The sequence below is a fragment of the Narcine bancroftii genome, chromosome 3, assembly GCF_036971445.1.
Source record: "Narcine bancroftii isolate sNarBan1 chromosome 3, sNarBan1.hap1, whole genome shotgun sequence".
NCBI lineage: Eukaryota > Metazoa > Chordata > Chondrichthyes > Torpediniformes > Narcinidae > Narcine > Narcine bancroftii.
Genome location: NC_091471.1, coordinates 147,909,199 through 147,930,310, shown reverse-complemented (window position 1 = coordinate 147,930,310; position 21,112 = coordinate 147,909,199). Strand labels below are relative to the sequence as shown.

The 21,112-nt window shown below is 39.5% G+C and overlaps 1 protein-coding gene across 1 annotated transcript in view; it reads right to left on the bottom strand.

Annotated features, from left to right (window-relative positions):
* Positions 1-4,075: 4,075 nt before the first annotated feature.
* The window catches only part of LOC138757689 (protocadherin-10-like), a 142,006-nt gene continuing 124,969 nt past the window's right edge, over positions 4,076-21,112 (bottom strand). Inside the window, exon 5 of the mRNA XM_069925393.1 lies at positions 4,076-4,184. Within this exon, the coding sequence (XP_069781494.1) occupies positions 4,132-4,184 (53 nt within the window). The 3' untranslated portion in view covers positions 4,076-4,131. The remainder of the gene's footprint in view (positions 4,185-21,112) is intronic.

Here is a 21,112-nt window from a genome sequence, read left to right as displayed (position 1 = left end):
CTCGGTTAGGTACCTGGCCCAAGTCAGAGCTAACATTGTAACATTCATCCCCCAACCTCCTTCCAATCCTCCCCCAAGTTACATGCCAGAACAGGACCAGCAGCAGTTCGCGGACGACAACAGCAGTAGACCGGATGAGCATACAGACAACGACAACTGAGGACTAGGCAAAACTGCACCCACACCCAAGGGCTCCAACGATGATTGTGCACTGCCCTCGCCAGCTACCATGATTGCCATCGCCATGGCAATCATGTCGGACAATCAGGCCACCCGACCATTACAGCCCATAACCCCTGCATGCTATTCCAACCCAGAGGAACCACCACTCCTACCCCCCTTTTTTAAATCACCCTGGGGTCAGTTCTTAAAGATGGGGTGAATGTGATAGTATGGGATCCTATCACCAATGTATATATTTGTATATATTTGCATAGAGTGATAATGATTGGCTGAGAGCTGTAGCCACATCTACTGGCTAGGTCATAAATGGCTGCACCTAACCAGATCCAGGCCAGTCTGGACTAGTCGACCTCGATGTATTACGCTCCAGTATTGTTAATAAAAGCCTTGGTTTGAGTCAATTTGACGCGCTACAACATGGCATAGGGATTACTTAAACTGGAATGTGAGTTTAGGGGGTTAGTTTGAAAACCACCACTCTAGATTCTCTTCCATCAATTGTCCAAATTATACATGGCCACAGGGGGTGGTTTCTCTGGGTGCCAGAGAAATTTTTGTAGTTCTCTTAGCCTGAGTTGTCTGCTGCTTCTGAGGGGAAACTGAAGCAATTAGTGTATAACATTAAAATATCGTGATTGTTTTCATTTTGCTTGTGGTTACATTCTTCACAATTTATGCTCCTTTAAAGGTCTTCTATTGTTTGTTATAGAGCAGTGGTTCTCAACCTTTTTCTTTCCACTCACATACCACTTTAAGTATTCCCTATGCCATAGGTGTTTTGTGATTAGTAAGGGATTGCTTAAGGTGGAATATTGGTGGGAAGAAAAAAGTTTGAAAGTTTCAATCGTACCTCATTGACTTGTTATATGCACAGTTTCATGACTCCAAAAGAAATGGACCAGTGACAATTTTTCTAAAACAAAATACTTCAGTAACAATTGGGTCTAGAGCAGTGGATCTCAACCTTCCCTTCCCACTCACATCCCACGTTAAGCCATCCCTTACTAATCACACAGCATCGATGGCATAGGGATTACTTAAAGTGGTATGTGTGTGGAAAGAAAAAGATTGAGAACCACTGCATTATAGAGGGATAGAGAGATCCTTTGGCCTATTGAGTCTATGCTGACTATCATACATCCATTTTTCATTAATCCCACCCTAATCTATTTTATTCTCGCCACACTCCCCTAAATTTACCATCCACACACCTTATTCTACCACTTATCTACACATAGGATATAACTAAGAGTGGCCAATTTATCCCCTCAACTGGTACATTTTTGAGATGTGAGAGGTAACCAAAATCTTCGGAGGAACATAGGAACATAGGAAGTAGGAACAGGAGTAGGCCAAAAATGGCCCATCGAGCCTGCTCCGCCATTCAATGCGATCATGGCTGATCGTATTAGTGATACGATACAAATTAGGAAACCAACACAATCACTAGGAGAATGTGCAAACTCCACACAGGCTACACGAGAGGTCAGATTTTCACTTAGGTGCCTGAAGCTGTGAGGCAGCAGCTTGACTAATTGCATCACTGTGCACACTGAATTGATTTTCAGATACTGATATTAGTGCATCCAAATGCTTTTTTTGGCTTCTGTTTAAGTGAGTGATATGTGATTGATATTGCCACTCTGAAAGTGCCGCATATTACAGTAAAACTCCTGAAATCTGGCACCAATAGAGATTAATAGATGCTGGATAAGTGTATTTTCTGGTTGCCTGAGATTTACTCTTAAAATGCCTAACTAATACATCTGCATTAAAAATAAATAGTTTAAAAGACAAAAGACAAAAAATACTGTACTGTACGAACACTAAACAAATTTCACTTGCATGGATGTATAAACCTTAAAGCATTTTATTTTCAGTAACATTCTTTGAAAACATTTAACTGTCACTGCATCAGTAGGTTCCTCACCCTCCACAGAACTGCCTGAAAGAAAAACAATAACATTATAGATAATTAACACCCCCCTCCACCAAGTTTACAGATAAAGCCTCTGACCAGGTTGACTGTTACTAAGCAAGGATGAGGAGATGCTTCAAGAGAGTAACCCCAAAGGCAAGCAGCATCAGTCAACTCTTCATCCTGGGCTGCACCATTGCTATTTTGCATAACTTTATTCAAACAGCTGCTACGAGCAAAGCATGACTAAGGCCCTCCACTGCCTGTCTTTTTTACTCCCATCTTTACCAAAGGTTTATGAATTACTTCAGAAAATATTTAATTTTATAACCTTGAACTTACCTATTATTTTATTCTTATTTATTTTAAAAAAATATTTTCTTCAATTTTTTGTCAGTTACTTGAGGCTGTTGGTTGCTTGGATTCTGGATACCAGGGACTTTACTGTAGTACTAGTGTTGGATATCATCAATAAGAATGGCACTTCTCTTATCCTGATTCTTACCAATATCTTTTCCAAAAGAAAATATAGAAAATGTAAAAGGATCCACTGTTTGAAGGTTCTATGCATTGGACTCTACAACTACAGGTCTGCTAAGACAGAAAATATTTAAATTATACTGCAAGAGTCGCATACACATTTTGAAAAAAAAACTTTTCAGCATGAGAGATATAAACCAATGAATTTTATGGAATTGATGTTCAAACATGCATTGTGTAGTGTGATAATCTCCTATGCTTTTCCAAATATCTGAATACATAAGCCACCATAATTTTCAAATAGCCAGAGCTATTTGCTGGGTATGGTATATGAAATTGATAAAATTATTTAACAAACCATCCAAAGATATTGCAATATTCAAAATAATTTGTTGGTCAGCATGTTCCCTTTGAGATCTTTTTTATTCACTTACAAGTTCTGATCATTGCTAGAAAAAGTAGATATCCTTAAAAGTCCCATAGGCGGTGTAAATGAGCCATCTCCCTGACCTGTCATCATCCTTTTGGTGAAGGTTCACTCAGCAAGGGAGTTGAGTTATTTAGTCTCAGTGATTATGAATGTCAGAATAATGTCAGAATAATGCTTGAATTGGAGGGTAACCTGCAAGAGTAATGTCCACAGTTTGCTGACCTTGGAAGTTGCCAGATTAATTTAGATTAGAAATCATCGTACATTTTGTGGGGTGGTACACACTTTAGAGACAATGCACTGGGAATTAATGTTGAGGATGGGAGATGGAACCAAATCAAAGAAGTTGCTTTATCCTGGATGGGGTTGAGTTTCCTGAATTTTATTGGAATGCAATCCTTTACATTTTGTGATCATAAAGTCAGTTTTATTTTAAATTTTCCAATAACTAATTATTGGAGACAATGTTAAAAAAGATTACAAGATGAACATTGCATTTTAATAAGTTCTGCCTGATTGGGTTTTAGCTACGTTTGGCACTTCATCGGTTGTGTTTGGACTTAACAACATCAAGCTCTCAACAATGTCTTTTGGATACAAAACAGCATTAAAAAAAAACATGCAATGTATCAACTTCCAATTTATTTTAGTGACTGGACAATATCATATTCTTGTGCCAATCTCGAGAAAAGGTTTGGCATGGAGGGCTGTAGTTGAATAAATTCAATGTAATTTTGAATTTTCTTTTTGGTGCATTTAAAATGAAAGGGAAATTAAGCCAATCTTAAAATCCTTGCATTCAAATCTGAAAACAGTCAGTGTCATAATATCAGACCTTTTTCTGTAAATAAATTAGATCAATTCTCATGACGATGAACAAGAAACTGCCAATAATGTTCTTTTAAAAAAAAATACAGAACCAATAATAGTGCACTATTGGGCTTGAGTACCTTTGCTTTCTTCACTATACTTTTGCTGAACTCTTGAGTCTAATGCCATGAGCTGGGTTAAAATAAATGAATCAAGCCAAATGGAAATATATCACAGTTCAAAAGAAGGCATGATCTTTAATAATTGATTGGAAAAAGAAAGGTAAACATCATTACCAATTATACTTTGTTCATTTCTTCAGTACTGAGAGCCATGAGACTTGATGTTGTTCATTGATGGTGTCTGAATAAAAATACAGTTTGTCAATCAGAACATGAGTTTGCATTTAATTTATATTTACCTATTCTGTACTCTTGTCTAAACAATCATCCTCGTGTTATATTACTTCTGACAAATTATAATTGGAATAACCACTTGGACCAGAATCTGAAAGTAATGAGGTTCTAATTTATGTGTGGTGGTTAAAACCTTTGACTCTGTATACATGCTATTTTCAATGCTTCAACAAATGGCTTATGAACCACTTTTATGCAATTTCTCTTTAACCTGTGATCCTTGGCAAACCACCCTTTTCATATCCTTGGGGGTTTCATTCAGAGCTCATCCAGCCAAAATTCTATCACAAAGAATTGATTAAAGTTTACTCTTTCAACTTGCTCACAAATAAAACGAAATATATCGGTGAAATGAAGAACTCTGAGCATGCTAGGACAAATAAGAATACCGTATAAGTTACATGCCAAGAAATTTGCCCATTAATCCAAGATTCTTAATGTAATTTGCCGGTAAAGGCTGTTTATGCATATTTGACCGCAGGTCGATTAGAAACTATGGGCACTTCTGGGCATGATTAACATTGGAAAGTCTGATGGTGACCATGCAGATATCCATCTCATGATATCATCCAAAGGACAGCTACTATTTCCATGCTTTCAAATGGATACAGGGTTTGAAAAGTGCAATCCATAACCTGCAATTTTCAGTGACAAGTGGAAAGAATGACAAAAACATTAATGACCATGAGTTGGTGGCATGATTGGCATAGCAGTTAACCAAATGCCTTTACATCCTGGGTTCGAATCTCATGCTGTCTGTAAGGAGTTTATACATTCTCTCTCTGTATGTGTGGGTTTTCTCTGGGTGTTCTAGTTTCTTTCCACCATTCAAAACATACAGGGGGTATAGATTAATGAGGTGTAAATTGGGCAGCATAAACTTGTGGGCCGAAATGGCCTGTTATCATGCTGCATGTCTTGTTTTATCTTAAAAATTTACATTGTACAAAGTACAATTATTACTGTAGCCAAAAACATTCTTAGTGAAAAAGCAACTACAATTGAATTGATATGAGACAAAAATCAAAATGTAAATAGATAAGACACATTCAGTATTCTCGTGCAAAATTATTCAGTATTCTAGTTACTTTTCAATTGTACAGACAATCCTTTCATGGCGTTGGAGCACTCACTGATTAGTATAGAAAAAGGAGATTTAAGAGCCTGATAACTGTTAGAAATAAACTGTTCTTGAAACCTAAAGTACAAGACTTTAGGATTCTTTACTTTCTATGCAAATGTAGCAGTGAGAAGAGGTTGTGACCAGGGTAATGGGAGTCCTTTATGATGTCGGCTGTCTCTTTGAGGCAGCGCGTCACATAGATGTATTTATTGAATGGAAGATCAGAGCCTCTGATGGACCTTACTGTGTTCAATGCCTTCTGTATTCCTGGACATTTGAATTCCAAAACAAGGTCATGATGTAGTATAATTATAGTCAGTATAATTTCTACAGTGCACCTGCAGAATTTTGATAGAGTATTCAATGGCATGCCAAATCTCAGACTCCTTGGAAAAGTGATGTGTTGCTATGCCTTCTTAATGGTTGCAAAGGTCTTCTGAAATATGGACTCCCAGGAAATTGAAGGCTCAAACCTCCTCCACCTCCACCCCATTTAAACAGGTGTGTAGTTTCTTGGCCTCTCCTTCTTAAAATTAAGAAGAAGCTTCTTGATAATATTAAGAGCAAGATTGTTATTCTGGCACCAACCAGGTTCTCAATCTCCAATCTTGTTATCTCAAGTCGAGTCAATTTTATTTATCATTCATACAATGCTCACACGGTAGGATGAGATAGTGTTTCTCCAGGACCACAGGGCATATTTACATAGATGTAAGTTAGGAAAGTAGTTAACTTATTAAAATATTAAGGTAGTAAGACATATACACTGAAAGTCCATGATACACATCCATATCTGTACTGGGAATTCAGGAGCTGATAGCTTGGGGGGGGAGGGGAAACTGTTTCCCACTCTGGACGCAAGGGCCCGAGTGCTATGTTTCCTCCTACTAGATGACAGAAGGGAGAACAGTTTACATGAGGGGAGTGTGGAGTCTTTCACGTTTATTGCTTTCTGCCTGCATTGAGTGCAGTAGATGTTCTCCATGCTAGGAAGAAGTTCCCCAATGGTCTTTTCTGCTGACTTCACTATCCTCTGCATGGTCTTGCAGTCTGAGGAGGTAAAGCTTCCAAACCAGGCAGCGATACAGTTTCACAGGAGGGTCTCAAAACATACTCTGTAGCATGTAGTGAGGATGGAAGGTGGGACATGAACTTTCCTCAGCCTTCCGATGGCGTAGACGTGCTGTTGGGCTTTCTTGGCTATGGAGCTGGTTTTAAGGGACCAGGAGAGATTCTTTACCAGGTGCACTCTGAGGAACTTGATACTCTTGATGACCTCAGCAGTAGAGCCATTAACGATCAGGGGAGCGTGATCTCCCCGGGCCCTCCTGAAGTCGACAACCATCTCTTTGGTTTTTTTTCTTGACGTTCAGATACAGGTTGTTTGCTCTGCACCAGTTTGTTAGTGTCTGCACGGTGTCTCTATATGATGCCTCCTCATTCTTACTGATAAGGCCCATCACTGTCATGTCATCAGCAAACTTGATGATATGTTCAAGTTTGGCTGCACAATCGTGGGTCATCAGAGTAAACAACATTGGACTGAATGCCCTGGGAGACCCCCATCCTCACTATGGTGGTCTTGGACGTGCTGTTATTGATCTGGACTGATTGAGATCTTCCCGTCCAGATGTCAAGAATCCAAATGCAGAGGGAGCTGTTTAGACCCAACAAGCCCAACTACCTTATCAGGTACTGGGGTATGATCTAATTGAATGCCGAACTGAAGTCAATAAACAGCATTCGAACATACTAGTAGATGTAAAGCGTTGGCGATAGCATTGTCCATGGAGTGGTTGGATCTATATGCAAACTGCAGGGGGTCCAGTGATGAGGCAGCAGGTGCTTGAAGTGGCCTTGATGCTTGATCTGACTTGTCATTGCCAGTGATTTAGCCAATGTTAATGAATTTGTAGATTGAGTTGGAGCTGAACTTTGCAGCACAATCTTGAACATACAGGGAGTATATTAGAGGACTCAGCCTTGGGTGCTCTTGATAGTCAGCATGGAGGAGGTGATGTTGCCAAACCACACAGATTGGCATTGTTAATGAGAAAGTGGAGGATCCAATTGCAGAGGGATGAACAGAATTCTAGTTCCTTTAATTGAGTCATACTTTTTTTTCCCAACACGATAGTGTTGAATGCTGGGTAGGTCACGTCTCCAGAATGGAGGACCTTCGCCTTCCCAAGATCGTGTTATATGGCGAGCTCTCCACTGGCCATCGTGTCAGAGGTGCACCAAAGAAGAGGTACAAGGACTGCCTAAAGAAATCTCTTGGTGCCTGCCACATTGACCACCACCAGTGGGCTGATATCACCTCAAACCGTGCATCTTGGTGCCTCACAGTTCGGCGGGCAGCAACCTCCTTTGAAGAAGACCGCAGAGCCCACCTCACTGACAAAAGACAAAGGAGGAAAAACCCAACCCCAACCAACCAATTTTCCCCTGCAACTGCTGCAACTGTGTCTGCCTGTCCCGCATTGGACTTGTCAGCCACAAACGAGCCTGCAGCTGACGTGGACATTTACCCCCTCCATAAATCTTCGTCCGCGAAGCCAAGCCAAAGAAGTCAATGAACAACAACCTAATGCAAAGGTTCCTATGGTCTTGTTGATCTAATTGCAGAGTGAGGGTCAGCAGATTACATCTACCATTAGCCTGTTGTGACAATAAGCAAATTAAAATGAATCTGAGGTCATTCCCACAGCCTCTGCCAAACCAATTTTTCTTCACTCCACTTTAGACACAAGCTTCCGTTCGAGATACATGATTTCAAAGAAGGAAAACAGATTATCTTCCTCAAAAGACATTAGTAAATCCAATGGGTTTTTAAAACAATCCATTAGTTATATTTTCATTGATATTGACACTGTTATTTTATTCCTGATTTCAACAAATTAATCAAACATTAGCTTCCCGTCTACCATTCAGGCATTTGAGCTTACGTCCAAGCTTCTGGTTTTTTCATCCATTAATCTATCCCTAGCAGGTGGCTGGACCTACCAGATACACATTTAGTCAAGAAAGATCTCTATCAGTCTGCAAAAGATTCAATTACCTATCGCCTAAGGCCAAGATTAGTGAATGTATTTTCAATACATTTTCTTCCTACTGCATCATTAGTTTTACTTATGAGAAAATGTCCCTCAAACTTTTATTTCATCTCTTAAAAGCAATCTAATAGTCAGAACTTGTACTAAAAATCTAAATACTATCACCCCCTCCCCCCCCAATATTATAAGCCTCACAACTACATCTCAAGTTTGTCAACCCACTACTCAGTCATGACAGGCACATCTCTCAAACCCTGGTGTGACACACATGAAAACGCTTTTTCATTGTCTCTTACAAGATAATTGTGGCATATAAATGGAGTTAGAAAGGAAAAGCTGGGAGGGGTCAGATACAAATAGATCAGTCAACCATCATGATGCAGTTGATGTTGATGGTGTCTGACAATGAAAATGATGGCGCTGCTGGAGTTGTGGTAATGGCAGCGCTGCCACTGGTGCAAACCTTCAGAGAGCAGGGAGCAGAGACACGGTGCTCCTGCATGGTCCAACCGCCCAATCCGACTGCCATCAGCTCCATACAGGCTTTAAACTGCCTGAAAATGGAGCAGGCAGTGCTTTTATTTATAAATACTGCCACCGTGGGATCTGTGCCCAAGATGGTGGTGTCTATGATCGGCGGCAGCCACAGGAGGTGATAGACTCCAAGGAAGCAGAGGACTGGGGCAGAGCACAAGAGAATGAGACCACCCCTCTTTGAGAAGGAGAAACAGAGGAGATAACCTACAGTATGGTGACCATGGCTTCTGACTAGTGAGGGGCTCTGAGGCTGAAAAACACACAGGCAATGGGCTGTTGGTGACACGAGGCAAGGAACCCATGCAGGCTGTGGGCTGCTGGTAACTGTGGACGAGGGATTTACATTGGGCTGCGGACTGCTGGAGATAATAAATTAAATCTTACTCTTGATCTTGACAATATGGAGGCTACGACTATCATCAAAGCCCCAGAGGTCACGGATAATTGGAACATGAAAGAAAAATATTTAGTGGTGTGTTCAGTTTTAATTTTGTGGTTCAGAATGTATTATAATCAACAACAGAACCTAAGTTGTGGACCATTGGTGAATGAGAAGAAATGTTTATTGGGATAACAGGCTTACAATTAATCCAGCATAACAAAAAGCAATTTTGGTTTCCTACTCCTTTCCATGTTCTCCTCTTATTGTTTCTGTTCTTCTTCTCTTTGTCATCCTCTTCCTTTTCAACATCACATGTCTGACCATTATGTTGAAAATGACTTTTCACTGGAACTGGACTTTGAATGGTATTCACAATATATATTAAAGGTGCCTTTCAAGCCACCCCTAAGCACACACGCACACACACACATACATTAGCGTCATTATCATCAACACATACCGAGATGTCCAATAGAACAATAATGGGAGGGGAGCTTTCAATCTTGCTGCATTATTTTCTTTGTTCTGCAGACAAGAGGAGCTCAAAAGCAACACAGTCTTAAATAAAGCTGACAATACTCCCAGGATCAAGGCCAATTGGACCTTACAGATCTGAGAGGTGCTTGCAAACAAGAAAGAAATACAGGAAAGAGGGAAAAGTATGACATATTCCAGATTACATTACAGATTGTACAAGTATATGTCCTCTGTCTGCTCTCTTATTGAAGTTGCCTAGGTTGGTAGCAACCTGAACACTGAAACTTGGGGATGTCCAATTAACTTTGAATCCTTACTCATTATTTCTCAGTGCATTCTGGAAATGAATTGTCCCACCTTTTGTTTAAACCCATGGAACAGATGGAGTCTACTGTAATGTATATTTCCAATGCAGCATTTTTTTTCTTCTTCTTCTTCTTTGGGTTTTCCTCCTTTGCCTTTTGTCAGTGAGGTAGGCTCTGCGGTCTTCTTCAAAGGAGGTTGCTGCCCGCCAAACTGTGAGGCGCCAAGATGACACAGGATAAACCATAGTACATACTGCACAGACTACATATGTACATCAACTGATTTATAAAGGGTGGGTACCTATGCTGTTTTTATTAGCACACTTAATTAAATTTTGTAAAGTTTCTTAACAATTAGGTTCAAACATTGTTTGGCCTGCTGAATCTTTCCAGCATTGGTGTTTTTACTTCATAGATTGCTTGTTTGTTTGTTTGCTTTTTCTTCTCTAGAGCAGTATTTCCTTTTATTGTGCTACCTCAGCTCAATATGCATGATGGCAGATGGTGGTTAAGGAAGGAAATACAATAACACTTTGATACTTATTCTGATATCAGTCAGGAAAGATAAATGTCAAAGAATACAATATAATAGGGAAGCATAACCTGCCATTCATCCTTGTAATTAACAACTCTCAAAATGCAGTATAAGCATTTACACAGAGCAAGAATGTTTGACAAGTAGTAGACTCTATTCCAATCTCAATGCACTGTCCCAATTTCACTGCATAAATGCTGTTAGGTCAAATGGTGACTTGAATTTTGAAATTATTTGCAAATGAAATTACTGAATATTTCTTGCATATAATGTTAAATGAAAAGCGGCCTTCTCTATGACAAACTGCTCAATTCTATTGCTTTTGAGCTGTTCAGATTAGCACTGTTCCGTAAATTTATTACTGTGCCTTCCAGTTAATAATCAGTTTAACTGAATAGGCGTGTTCAAAGGACTCAAAGCTAGATAAAATGAAATGATCAAAAGTTATATTTATACTGGACGTCACCAAAATTAAAGTAATTATTGAGTTATCAGTTTGTATTAGTTACAACACAATAAAATCCCAGCCATCTGGCACCTGCGGGGATTACAGATTACAGATATGTGTATTTTCTGATCCTAACTAATACACCTGCATTAAGAATAAACTATTTAAAAGACAAAAGACTGGGCAAAATGTAAAGTAATTTGAAGAAAAAAAATCAGTATTATAGACTTTAATTATGCAAAGTTCACTTTAATCAGGTAATTTCCATAGTTTACAAAATTTAAATTTAAATTCAAACCCCCTGGCACTGTAATAGCACTGTGCTAACCACTTCACTTCACGCTCATAATTAACCCCCTCCTCTCCCAAGTTTACAGATAAAGCCTGTAAATAATGGGAGGGGTTACTAATAAAGAGAAAGATTCATTCTTGGCAGGGATAGGGAGATATTTTGGGAGCATCACCCCAGTGATGAGCAGCATCAGCTGGCTCTTTCTACTGGGCACCACCATTTTATTCAAACACAACTTTATTCAAACGTTATTCAAACAGCTGCTGCGGATGGGGCACAACCAAACTTCATCAAGGGATTGTGCATTCCTTCGGAAAACATTTAATTTAACAATTTAAAACCTTAATTTAATATTTTTAATTTATTATTACTTATTTTCAATTTTTTTTATTTATTTTGATTTTTTTTAGCTTATTGCTTAGGTTGCAAGTTGCTTGAATTCTGGACATGAGGGATTCTACTGTACCTCCATTTTATACCTATAAAAAAATTATTCTGTAAATTAAAAATGATATTGGTTCAACAGATGAAAGAGTCATGCCCAGTGAAAGAATGATAACTAGTTCAATCAATAAACCATAACAGATTAATCAATGTTTAAATTCCCAGGGTTTTCCTAAGAGGAATTTAAAGTTTTTAAAAAAATTTATACATAAAGCACAGTAACAGGCCATTTCGGCCCACAAGTCCATGCCATCCAATTTACACCCAATTAACTTACACCCCCAGTACGTTTTGAATGGTGAGAGGAAACTGGAGGCCTCAGGAAAATCCCATTCAGAAGCAGGGAGAATGTAGAAACTCCATACAGAGAGTGTAGGATTTAAATCCCAATCGCTGGCACTGTAAAGGTGTTGCACTAAATTCACTCCAACAGTGTCGCTACTATTTAATTTGCATAAAAGTTTCTAAAGCTGCACAAAAGTAAACAGCAATGCAAATATATTCATGACCTCAAATGCACAATATAAACAAAACTTGACAGGTAAAGCACCAAATATGAAAGACTCAGGAGGCTATTTAGAAGACGGGGTGAAATCATTGCCAAGTACTGTGCTGATTAGCTACTCCTGTATAAAAGACTGATTCAAGGCTGTAATTTGTGATTAATTGGTCACTGACATAATTTAAACATGTCTGGAAAAGCTCATTCAAAAATCAAAGTGCTTATAATATCTATGTTGTATTAGATCCTGATATATTTTTATTAGGGAATATGCAATCATTAATTGACTTAGGATTAAATGATTATCAGATTTCTTTTATCTATTTAGCCTTAGCGGTGGCCAAGAAATGTATAGCGCTTACTTGGAAAGATAGAAATATATTAACTTTGGATAGGTGGTGTTTAGAGATGAAATCCTGTTTAATTATGGAAAAGATATCTTTCTCAATTCAAGATAAGATGTCTTTTTATAAGCTGAAGTGGACTCCATTTGTTAAGTACATGCAATTAAGTTTGACTTAAATATGTTTTTAAGTGTGATATTTTAGATTTGATTATTCTTTTTTTTCATTATTATTTTTCTTGTTGGTGAGTGTTTTTTTTATATATATATAATTTTACTAACTCTTCACTATTTTTGGGGGGGAGGGTGGGTTTTTTTAATATAGATTTTATTTTTTTTTAGTGGCCGTATATGTGGGGGGGTGGTTAGACTGATTTAAATTAGGTCATTAATGTTGTGTTGTGATTATTGGGGGGGGGGGTTAGTCGGATTTAAGTTAGGTTACTAATGTTGTATTGTAATTTTATTATTCTATTTTTTATCTTTTCTTTAAATGTAATTTTTCTCTTTATTCTTGTGATAAAATCTTTAAATAAAGTTTAAAAAAAAGATCAAAGTGCTGATTAGAAGTATTTTCACTGGACTGGTTACCGTAATCCCAACATGCCCTTATTTCTACTGAAGGGTCCTTAATGGGCAGGCTGACACTCTATAGAACAATATGCAATGCCTCAGAGGCACCAATAGCCCTGAGTGTAAAGCCCTGCATAAACTAGTGGATACAGGCCAGAACATCACAGACATAACCCTCCCCACCATCGAGAATGTCTATAAGGAATGCTGCTGTCAAGGATCCACACCACCCAGTACATGATCTGTTCTCAGTGCTACTATCAGTGAAGATTTGCACCACCAGGTTCAGGAACAACTGTTACCCTCCACCCTCAGGCTCATCAACAACAAACTCAACCAGGGATTCATTTAAGGACTCTTACTTTTGCACTTTATTGATTTTTTTAAAAATTCTTCCTGTATTGCACAGTCTGTTGTTTACATTCTTTATTTGTTTACATGTGTATATTGAGTACGACCAACAAGTGGTCATTTTGGCTGGCACACAGGAAAAAAGTATCTCAGGGTTGGATGTGACGTCATGTATGTACTCTGACAATAAATCTGAATAAGATGGTAAGGGCACACATATGTGGGTCTGGAAGTTCCAGCAGAGGTGGTCCTTAGAATGAATAATGAGACTACTAGCCCTATTGACAGAAGAAATAATCACTGAGGAATTAAGAGATCAGAGGCTTTGGGGAGCGATGGTGAACCAAGGGTCACACTTATTCTCACAGTACAAAGTCCATTGTGTATCTCAAATGTCCAAGCTAAAGAGGATAGACCAGTGAGTTTCATAAACCTAATGCTTAAATTCTCTAATAACTTGTGGGTTACAGTGAGGAGGATTAACGCTACTCGTGTATTGGCCCATGTCTTAACACAGAACTTGATACCCAATTTCCTTAGCAGAGAGGCTGAGTAAATGCACCTAATGGAACTTGGCATCATGCGAGCTGATGATAGAGATTTCTCCTCACATTTCCATTGTCCTTCCTGATTACTACCATGCACCTACACACTTGCAGTGGCAAATTAATTTACTAACCTACATGTCTTTGGGATGAGAGAAGAAACTGGGCCCTCTGAAGTTGTCATAAGGAGAATGTGTAAATATCACACTAAAAGCCATGGAGGTCAGGACTGAAAGTGTGTCACATGAACTGTGAGGCAACTGCTCGGCCATCTGTGTTATTGGGCAGCCCTCCAAAGCCTCTGCTGCTTAGGTTGCAATAGTAGTAAAATAATCAATAGTGACTATAAGATACCCAGTAAAAAATCCACTTGCAATTAAAGATTTATTAAGTTCTGCTGGTTGTTTAATAGTTTTATTGTTGTTTTGCTTCCAGCTAAAGAATGATCATACTAAGTGGGTCGTGGTTGAATTGGTAATTTAGTGAATTGTTTTAGCATGTGTTCAATGGCCAAATTATTAAAAGGAATGAGTAGGAAAAGTGAACTGTAATGGCAGAGCGCTTGTTTCAAGAATGGTCTTTAATCGAGCAGCAGCGAGCAAACTCTCCACTGTTGGTCATTTACCTTGCAGCTCTCTTTGCTTCCTTCCTTATTCTCATTAACATTCTTTTTGTTTTCTTCTTCTTCCTCCACTTGTGCTTCTGAGTTTAACCCTTTGACACCATTGCTAGTGACACCACTTAATCACCAATGTGGAGCATGCAATATCTGGACTGCTAAAGAGCCCTATCTTTTGTTCCTCCCTCATAGCCGATGTTTGTCTGTGAAGCCCCAAACCAAAGGAGTTACCTAACACAATTCACCTCACCCAGCATTCTGTTTTTTTTTCTCCCGGGTCTCTGATAAAATCTTCAAATGTACAATTGGTAGGAGAAATGCTTGAACAATTTCCAAGCAAAAATTTGCAACAATGTTTTTGACAAAGCACCCAGAAGGTTTTCTGATGCACCTAAAATGTTCTCTTCAAAAGCAATTTTTTATTGGCATTTTAAAAATATTTTATTTTAATTTTTTTAAAGCCAATCATGCAATCAACAAGAAAAAAAAGGAAATATTTCAAGTACAGAAAAGAGCTGTTAATCTATGTTCCCACCCATCCCCACTCACCCAAAGAAAAAAAAGAGAATTAGTAAAGAAAGAAGAAATTCCAAAGAAAAAAGAAAGTAAGGAAAGAAAGAAAGAAAGAAAGAAAGAGGAATTGTCATGGATCCGTCGACTATTCCACAGATTTCAAGGGGATGTTGATGCAGGTCTTGAAGGGAGCTAAAGATTTGCAGCCAAATTTTGTAAATATGGCTGCCATATGTTTAAAAACATGCCATACATCTTTCTTAGGTTATAGGTAATCTTCTCAAGGGGAACACAGCTATGCATTTCCCCATTCCAATGAGCTGTACCTAGACGGGAATTAGACTTCCAAGTAACCACAATACATTTCCTGGTCACTGCCAATGCGATCTTGACAAATTCTGTTTGATAATTGGACAGCCTCATTTTATGTCTTATGCCCACAATCTCTTTTTTTGTTTCTCTCTCTCTCTTTGGTTTGGCTTCGCAGACGAAGATTTATGGAGGGGGTAAATGTCCACCTCAGCTGCAGGCTCGTTTGTGGCTGACAAGTCCGATGCGGGACAGGCAGACACGGTTGCAGCGGTTGCAGGGGAAAATTGGTTGGTTGGGGTTGGGTGTTGGGTTTTTCCTCCTTTATCTTTTGTCAGTGAGGTGGGCTCTGCGGTCTTCTTCAAAGGAGGTTGCTGCCCGCCGAACTGTGAGGCGCCAAGATGCACGGTTTGAGGCGATATCAGCCCACTGGCGGTGGTCAATGTAGCAGGCACCAAGAGATTTCTTTAGGCAGTCCTTGTACCTCTTCTTTGGTGCACCTCTGTCACGGTGACCAGTGGAGAGCTCGCCATATAACACGATCTTGGAAAGGCGATGGTCCTCCATTCTGGAGACGTGACCTACCCAGCACAGTTGGGTCTTCAGCAGTGTGGATTCGATGCTGTCGGCCTCTGCCATCTCGAGTACTTCAATGTTAGGGATGAAGTCTCTCCAATTAATGTTGAGGATGGAGCGGAGACAACGCTGGTGGAAGCGTTCTAGGAGCCGTAGGTGATGCCGGTATATTCGTCAATAAAAAACAGTTTTAGGTTCTGTGAAAATTTAATTCCTATTATTGCTCTTGGAAATTCCCTAGATCTATCCAGAGGGCCTCACCTTGGGACACAACCAGGTTGAATATAAATAGGTTCCTACCTCCTCACCACATCTAAAATATTGATCCAAAATATCTGATTTATTGAATTTTTGTGGTGTGAGATATAACTTGTGCAAAGAAAAGTTGCACCAGTCGGTATCTTATATTTATCGTGTTTGTCATATTGTCCTTTCATAAATCAGACCAGTTTGGTTCACCAATTTAAGTCTGTTTAAAGATACAGTACAGTAACAAACCCTTCCAACCAATGAGCCAGGGTTGCCCAATTACACCCATGTGACCAGTTAACCTACCAAACCTGTACATCTTTGGAATGTTGGAGTAATCCTGGAACACCTAGAGGAAACACACATGGATACATCTTCAGCTGCATTAAAACTGTGAAACATAGACATGAGTCTGTAGATGCTGGAATTTGGATTAAAAAAAACTGTTGGAGGACCTCAGCAAGTCAGGCATCATCTATGGAAGGATAACGGCTTGATGCAGGGTCCTGATGCAGATTTCGACCCAATATGTCACCTTTCTCTTCCCTCAATAGATGCTTGCCTGACCTGTTGAATTCAACCAGCAGTTTGGGTTTTTTTTGGAAATGTGAAAGCAGTGTCTGAATTGAATTAAATTGTTTGTTCTCACCATACTGATATATAATGAGAAGCTTTGTTTAGTATGCCTTCCAATCAAGTCAACACATTGATGTAGCATTAATAATTCACAAAAGGCTGAGTAGTGAAATAATCAGCTTTTAATCGCTAAAGACCATCCACCTCCTTGACTGATCAGACCAAAAGGAAAGGGGCAGCCTGCAACAGGCTACGGGTAGGATTGGTCTCAGGAGGTTTGTCCAGTCGATAGCAGCCAATCAAGGTGTAACAGTGGGTTACCACAAACATATTTACAAACAGTAAGTAGTGTAAAAATGAAATAAAAGTGGAGATTATTGGTTCCAGTAAGTCAAAGAATGAAGGGTATAGTGTGACAAAGGCCAAGTGCAGAGTACACAGAAAAGTACACTCTGGCTTTAAGAAACACTTACAATGCTCATCATCAAATCATTTACACTCCCAATTAATGGGTAATGATAAGAAATGTTATTAATTGTTGTTCTGGCAGGCAAAATGGTATGCTGCCTCTTTAATGATGCTATCAGATTATTTTATTGTTATTTGGGGCCTTTGTGACTCTGTGGCAGCTTGTGTTAAACATGGGCTAAGCCAGTGTTTCAACTGAAGATTCCATCCTGGAGGCTTTTTTGCAATTTAATAATGCCAAGACAAATCACCTGCCTCAGGTTTACATTTTGGCCTTGTTTCTCACCAGCAGTAAAATAGTGAAGTGATTTGCTTTCCCATTATAGAACCATTAAACTGAAAATAAAATCAGACATGGGGCTGGAATCACTGAGGAAGTTAGACCAACTCTGCAACATCGAGCTAATTATCAACACTCAATACTGGGCAAAGTCAACTTCTCAAATATTATTGGTATTCTTAGCATCAGGTAACTTTATTGAAGCCATTCTTAAATCCACTTAAAAATGGATCTCTCTCTCTAACAATCTTGTGTGGACTGCTTCTATGTGCTTGCATTCAAACAGAACACTATTCCAATGAAAAAGAGCAAAAATCTGGTGTTATATGCATGTGCTCTATTCTGGAATAAAAATAGGAATGGAAGTTATCAGCTGCAACAATTTATAAGAGTGCAGGCTGAATTGTGTGTAATGCTCATTGCAAACTTTGCACACCTGAAAGGTATGCAGTCAATCTATAATACTGGCATAAGAAATAAAATATCTGAGCAAAACAGCACCAGTGAGGATCATTCTAACATAAGAAATAGGGGCAGGAATAAGTCGACTGGACCATTGAGCCTGCTTTGCCATTTAATAGGATTGTGGTTGATCCAGCTATGAACTCAACTCTATTTACCTGCCTGTTCTCCATAATCCCAAATTTCCTTGTTTTTCAAAAATATATCTGTCTTAAATACACTTAATGAGTCAGTAACACACAATCTTCTTGAGGAACTCAGTGGGCTGTGCAGCATCAGTGGGAGAAAAAGGAATTGTTAACATTGTGGGTGGGAATCCTTTGTCAGGATAGCTGGAGGGCATCAGTACACAATGTCGACAATTCTGTCTTTCTCCCACTGATGCTGTTCAATCCACTGAGTTGATTTTGTGTTACTCCAGATTCCAGCATCTACAATCTCTCATTTGTCCTTAATGAGGTAGCCTCTACTACTTCCTTGGGTCGAGAATTCTGTGAATTCATTACTCTTGGCGCCTCACAGTTCGGCGGGCAGCAACCTCCTTTGAAGAAGACCGCAGAGCCCACCTCACTGACAAAAGGCAAAGGAGGAAAAACCCAACACCCAACCCCAACCCACCAATTTTCCCCTGCAGCCGCTGCAACCGTGTCTGCCTGTCCCGCATCGGACTTGTCAGCCACAAACGAGCCTGCAGCTGACGTGGACTTTTACCCCCTCCATAAATCTTCGTCCGCGAAGTCAAGCCAAAGAAAAAAGAAAAAAGAATAGAAGCAATTCTTAGTCTTAAATCTACTTCCCTAAATCTTAAGGCCATGTTCGCTAGTTTTAGGATATTTATTTCATGTTTTTATATGTCCCTATAAGATTCCCTTGATCTTCTAAAGTCCAGAATAATCCCAGGCTACTCAGTCTCTTCTCAAAAGATAACCCCTTCATCTCTGAAATCAGCCTGGTGAACCTCTTTTTCACCACCTCCAAAGCTGATATTTTTTTAAGGAAGGAGAGGAGAACCACACAAATCACTCCAGATGTGATCTCATCAGAACCATCCTACTCTTAAAATTAATGCCTTTAGCAATGAAGGCCAACATCCCATTTGCCTTCTTGATTACCTGCTGCATCTGCAAAGAAGTTTCTGTGATTCATGCACACACACTCCCAGGTCCCTCTGCACAACACCATGCTGCATTACAACATAATGGCTTAATTGACAATTTTGTTTCCAAAGTAGATGACTTCACATTGACTAACATTGTACTCCATCTGCTAGACCCTTGCCAACTAACTTAACCAATACAACTCATTTCATGACCTCTGTAGATCAAGTTCTGTGACTATTTGACCTGCCTGTTGAAAAATAAATGTAACTAGGACTGTGAGTTACAAGTATATGATTACTAAAGTGTAATCCTCCCTGCATTAGAATATGAGGTATTTGTCAATAAGAATAGTAAGGTATCCTTGTTCCTATACTCAAACCCTCTTGATATGAAGGCCAACATACCATTTGCCTGCTGTACCTGCATGCTCGCCTTCAGAGACTGGTGTACAAATACCCCTAGGTCTCTCTGCACTTCCCCATCTCTTAATCTATTGCCATTCAAATAGTAATCTGCCCTCCGGTTTGTATTACCAAAGTGGATAACCTCACATTGATCCACATTGTAGTGCATTTGCCATGTATCTGCCCAGTCCTTCAATTTATCCAAATCACACTGGAGCTTCCTGACCCCCTCTTCCGTGCACACAACCCCTCCTAGCTTAGTGTCATCTGCAAATTTGGAGATATTACATCCAATCCCCTCATCCAGATCATTAATGTAAATTGTGAACAGCTGGGGTCCCAGTACAGATCCCAGTGGCACCCCACTGGTCACCGCCTGCCACTCAGAAAATGAGCCATTTATCCCAACTCTCTGTCTTCTACCTGCCAGCCAGTTCTCAATCCACATCAATACTTTTCCCCCAATCCCATGAGCCTTGATTTTGGAAGCCAGTCATTTATGCGGGACCTTATCGAAGGCCTTTTGGAAGTCCAGGTACACCACATCCACTGGCTCTCCCCCATCTATTTTACCTGTCACCATCTCAAAGAATTCCAATAGATTTGTCAAGCACGATTTACCTTTTGTAAATCCATGTTGACTCCATCTGATCCCTTCTCTGCTAGTCATATGCTCCGCTATTAAATCCTTAATAATAGATTCCATCATTTTGCCCACTACTGATGTAAGGCTCACCGGCCTATAATTCCCCACTTTTTCTCTACCCCCCTTTTTAAATAGTGGGGTAACATTAGCTACCCTCCAATCCATGGGTACTGATCCTGAGTCTATCGAGTTCTGGAAAATAATTCTTAAAGCATCTGCTATCTGAATGGCCACTTCCTTGAGTACCCTAGGATGTAGATTATCAGGCCCTTGGGATTTATCTGCCTTCAATCCCATCAATTTCCCCAAGACCATGTCCTTAGAGATACTGATTTCTTTCAGTTCCTCCCTTGCATTAGTCTCTATGTTTCCCAACATCCTTGGGAGGTTATTTGTATCCTCTCTTGTAAAAACAGAACTAAAGTAAGAATTTAATTGGTCTGCCATTTCCTTATTCCCCATTATATATTCCCCTGATTCCGAGTGCAAAGGACCTACTCTGAATTTCACCAATCTTTTCCTTTTGACATATTTATAAAAGCTTTTGCAGTCGGTTTTTATGTTTGCCGCAAGCTTACTTTCGTAATTTATTTTTGCTCTCTTGATTAATCCCTTTGTCCTCCTTTGGTGCATCTTGAACTGCTCCCAGTCTTCAGTTGTGGTACTTTTTTTGGCCAATTGATATGCTCTCTCTTTGGACCTAATGCTGTCTCTAATTTCCCTTGTTATCCACGGTTGAGTCAGCTTTTTTGGTTAATTT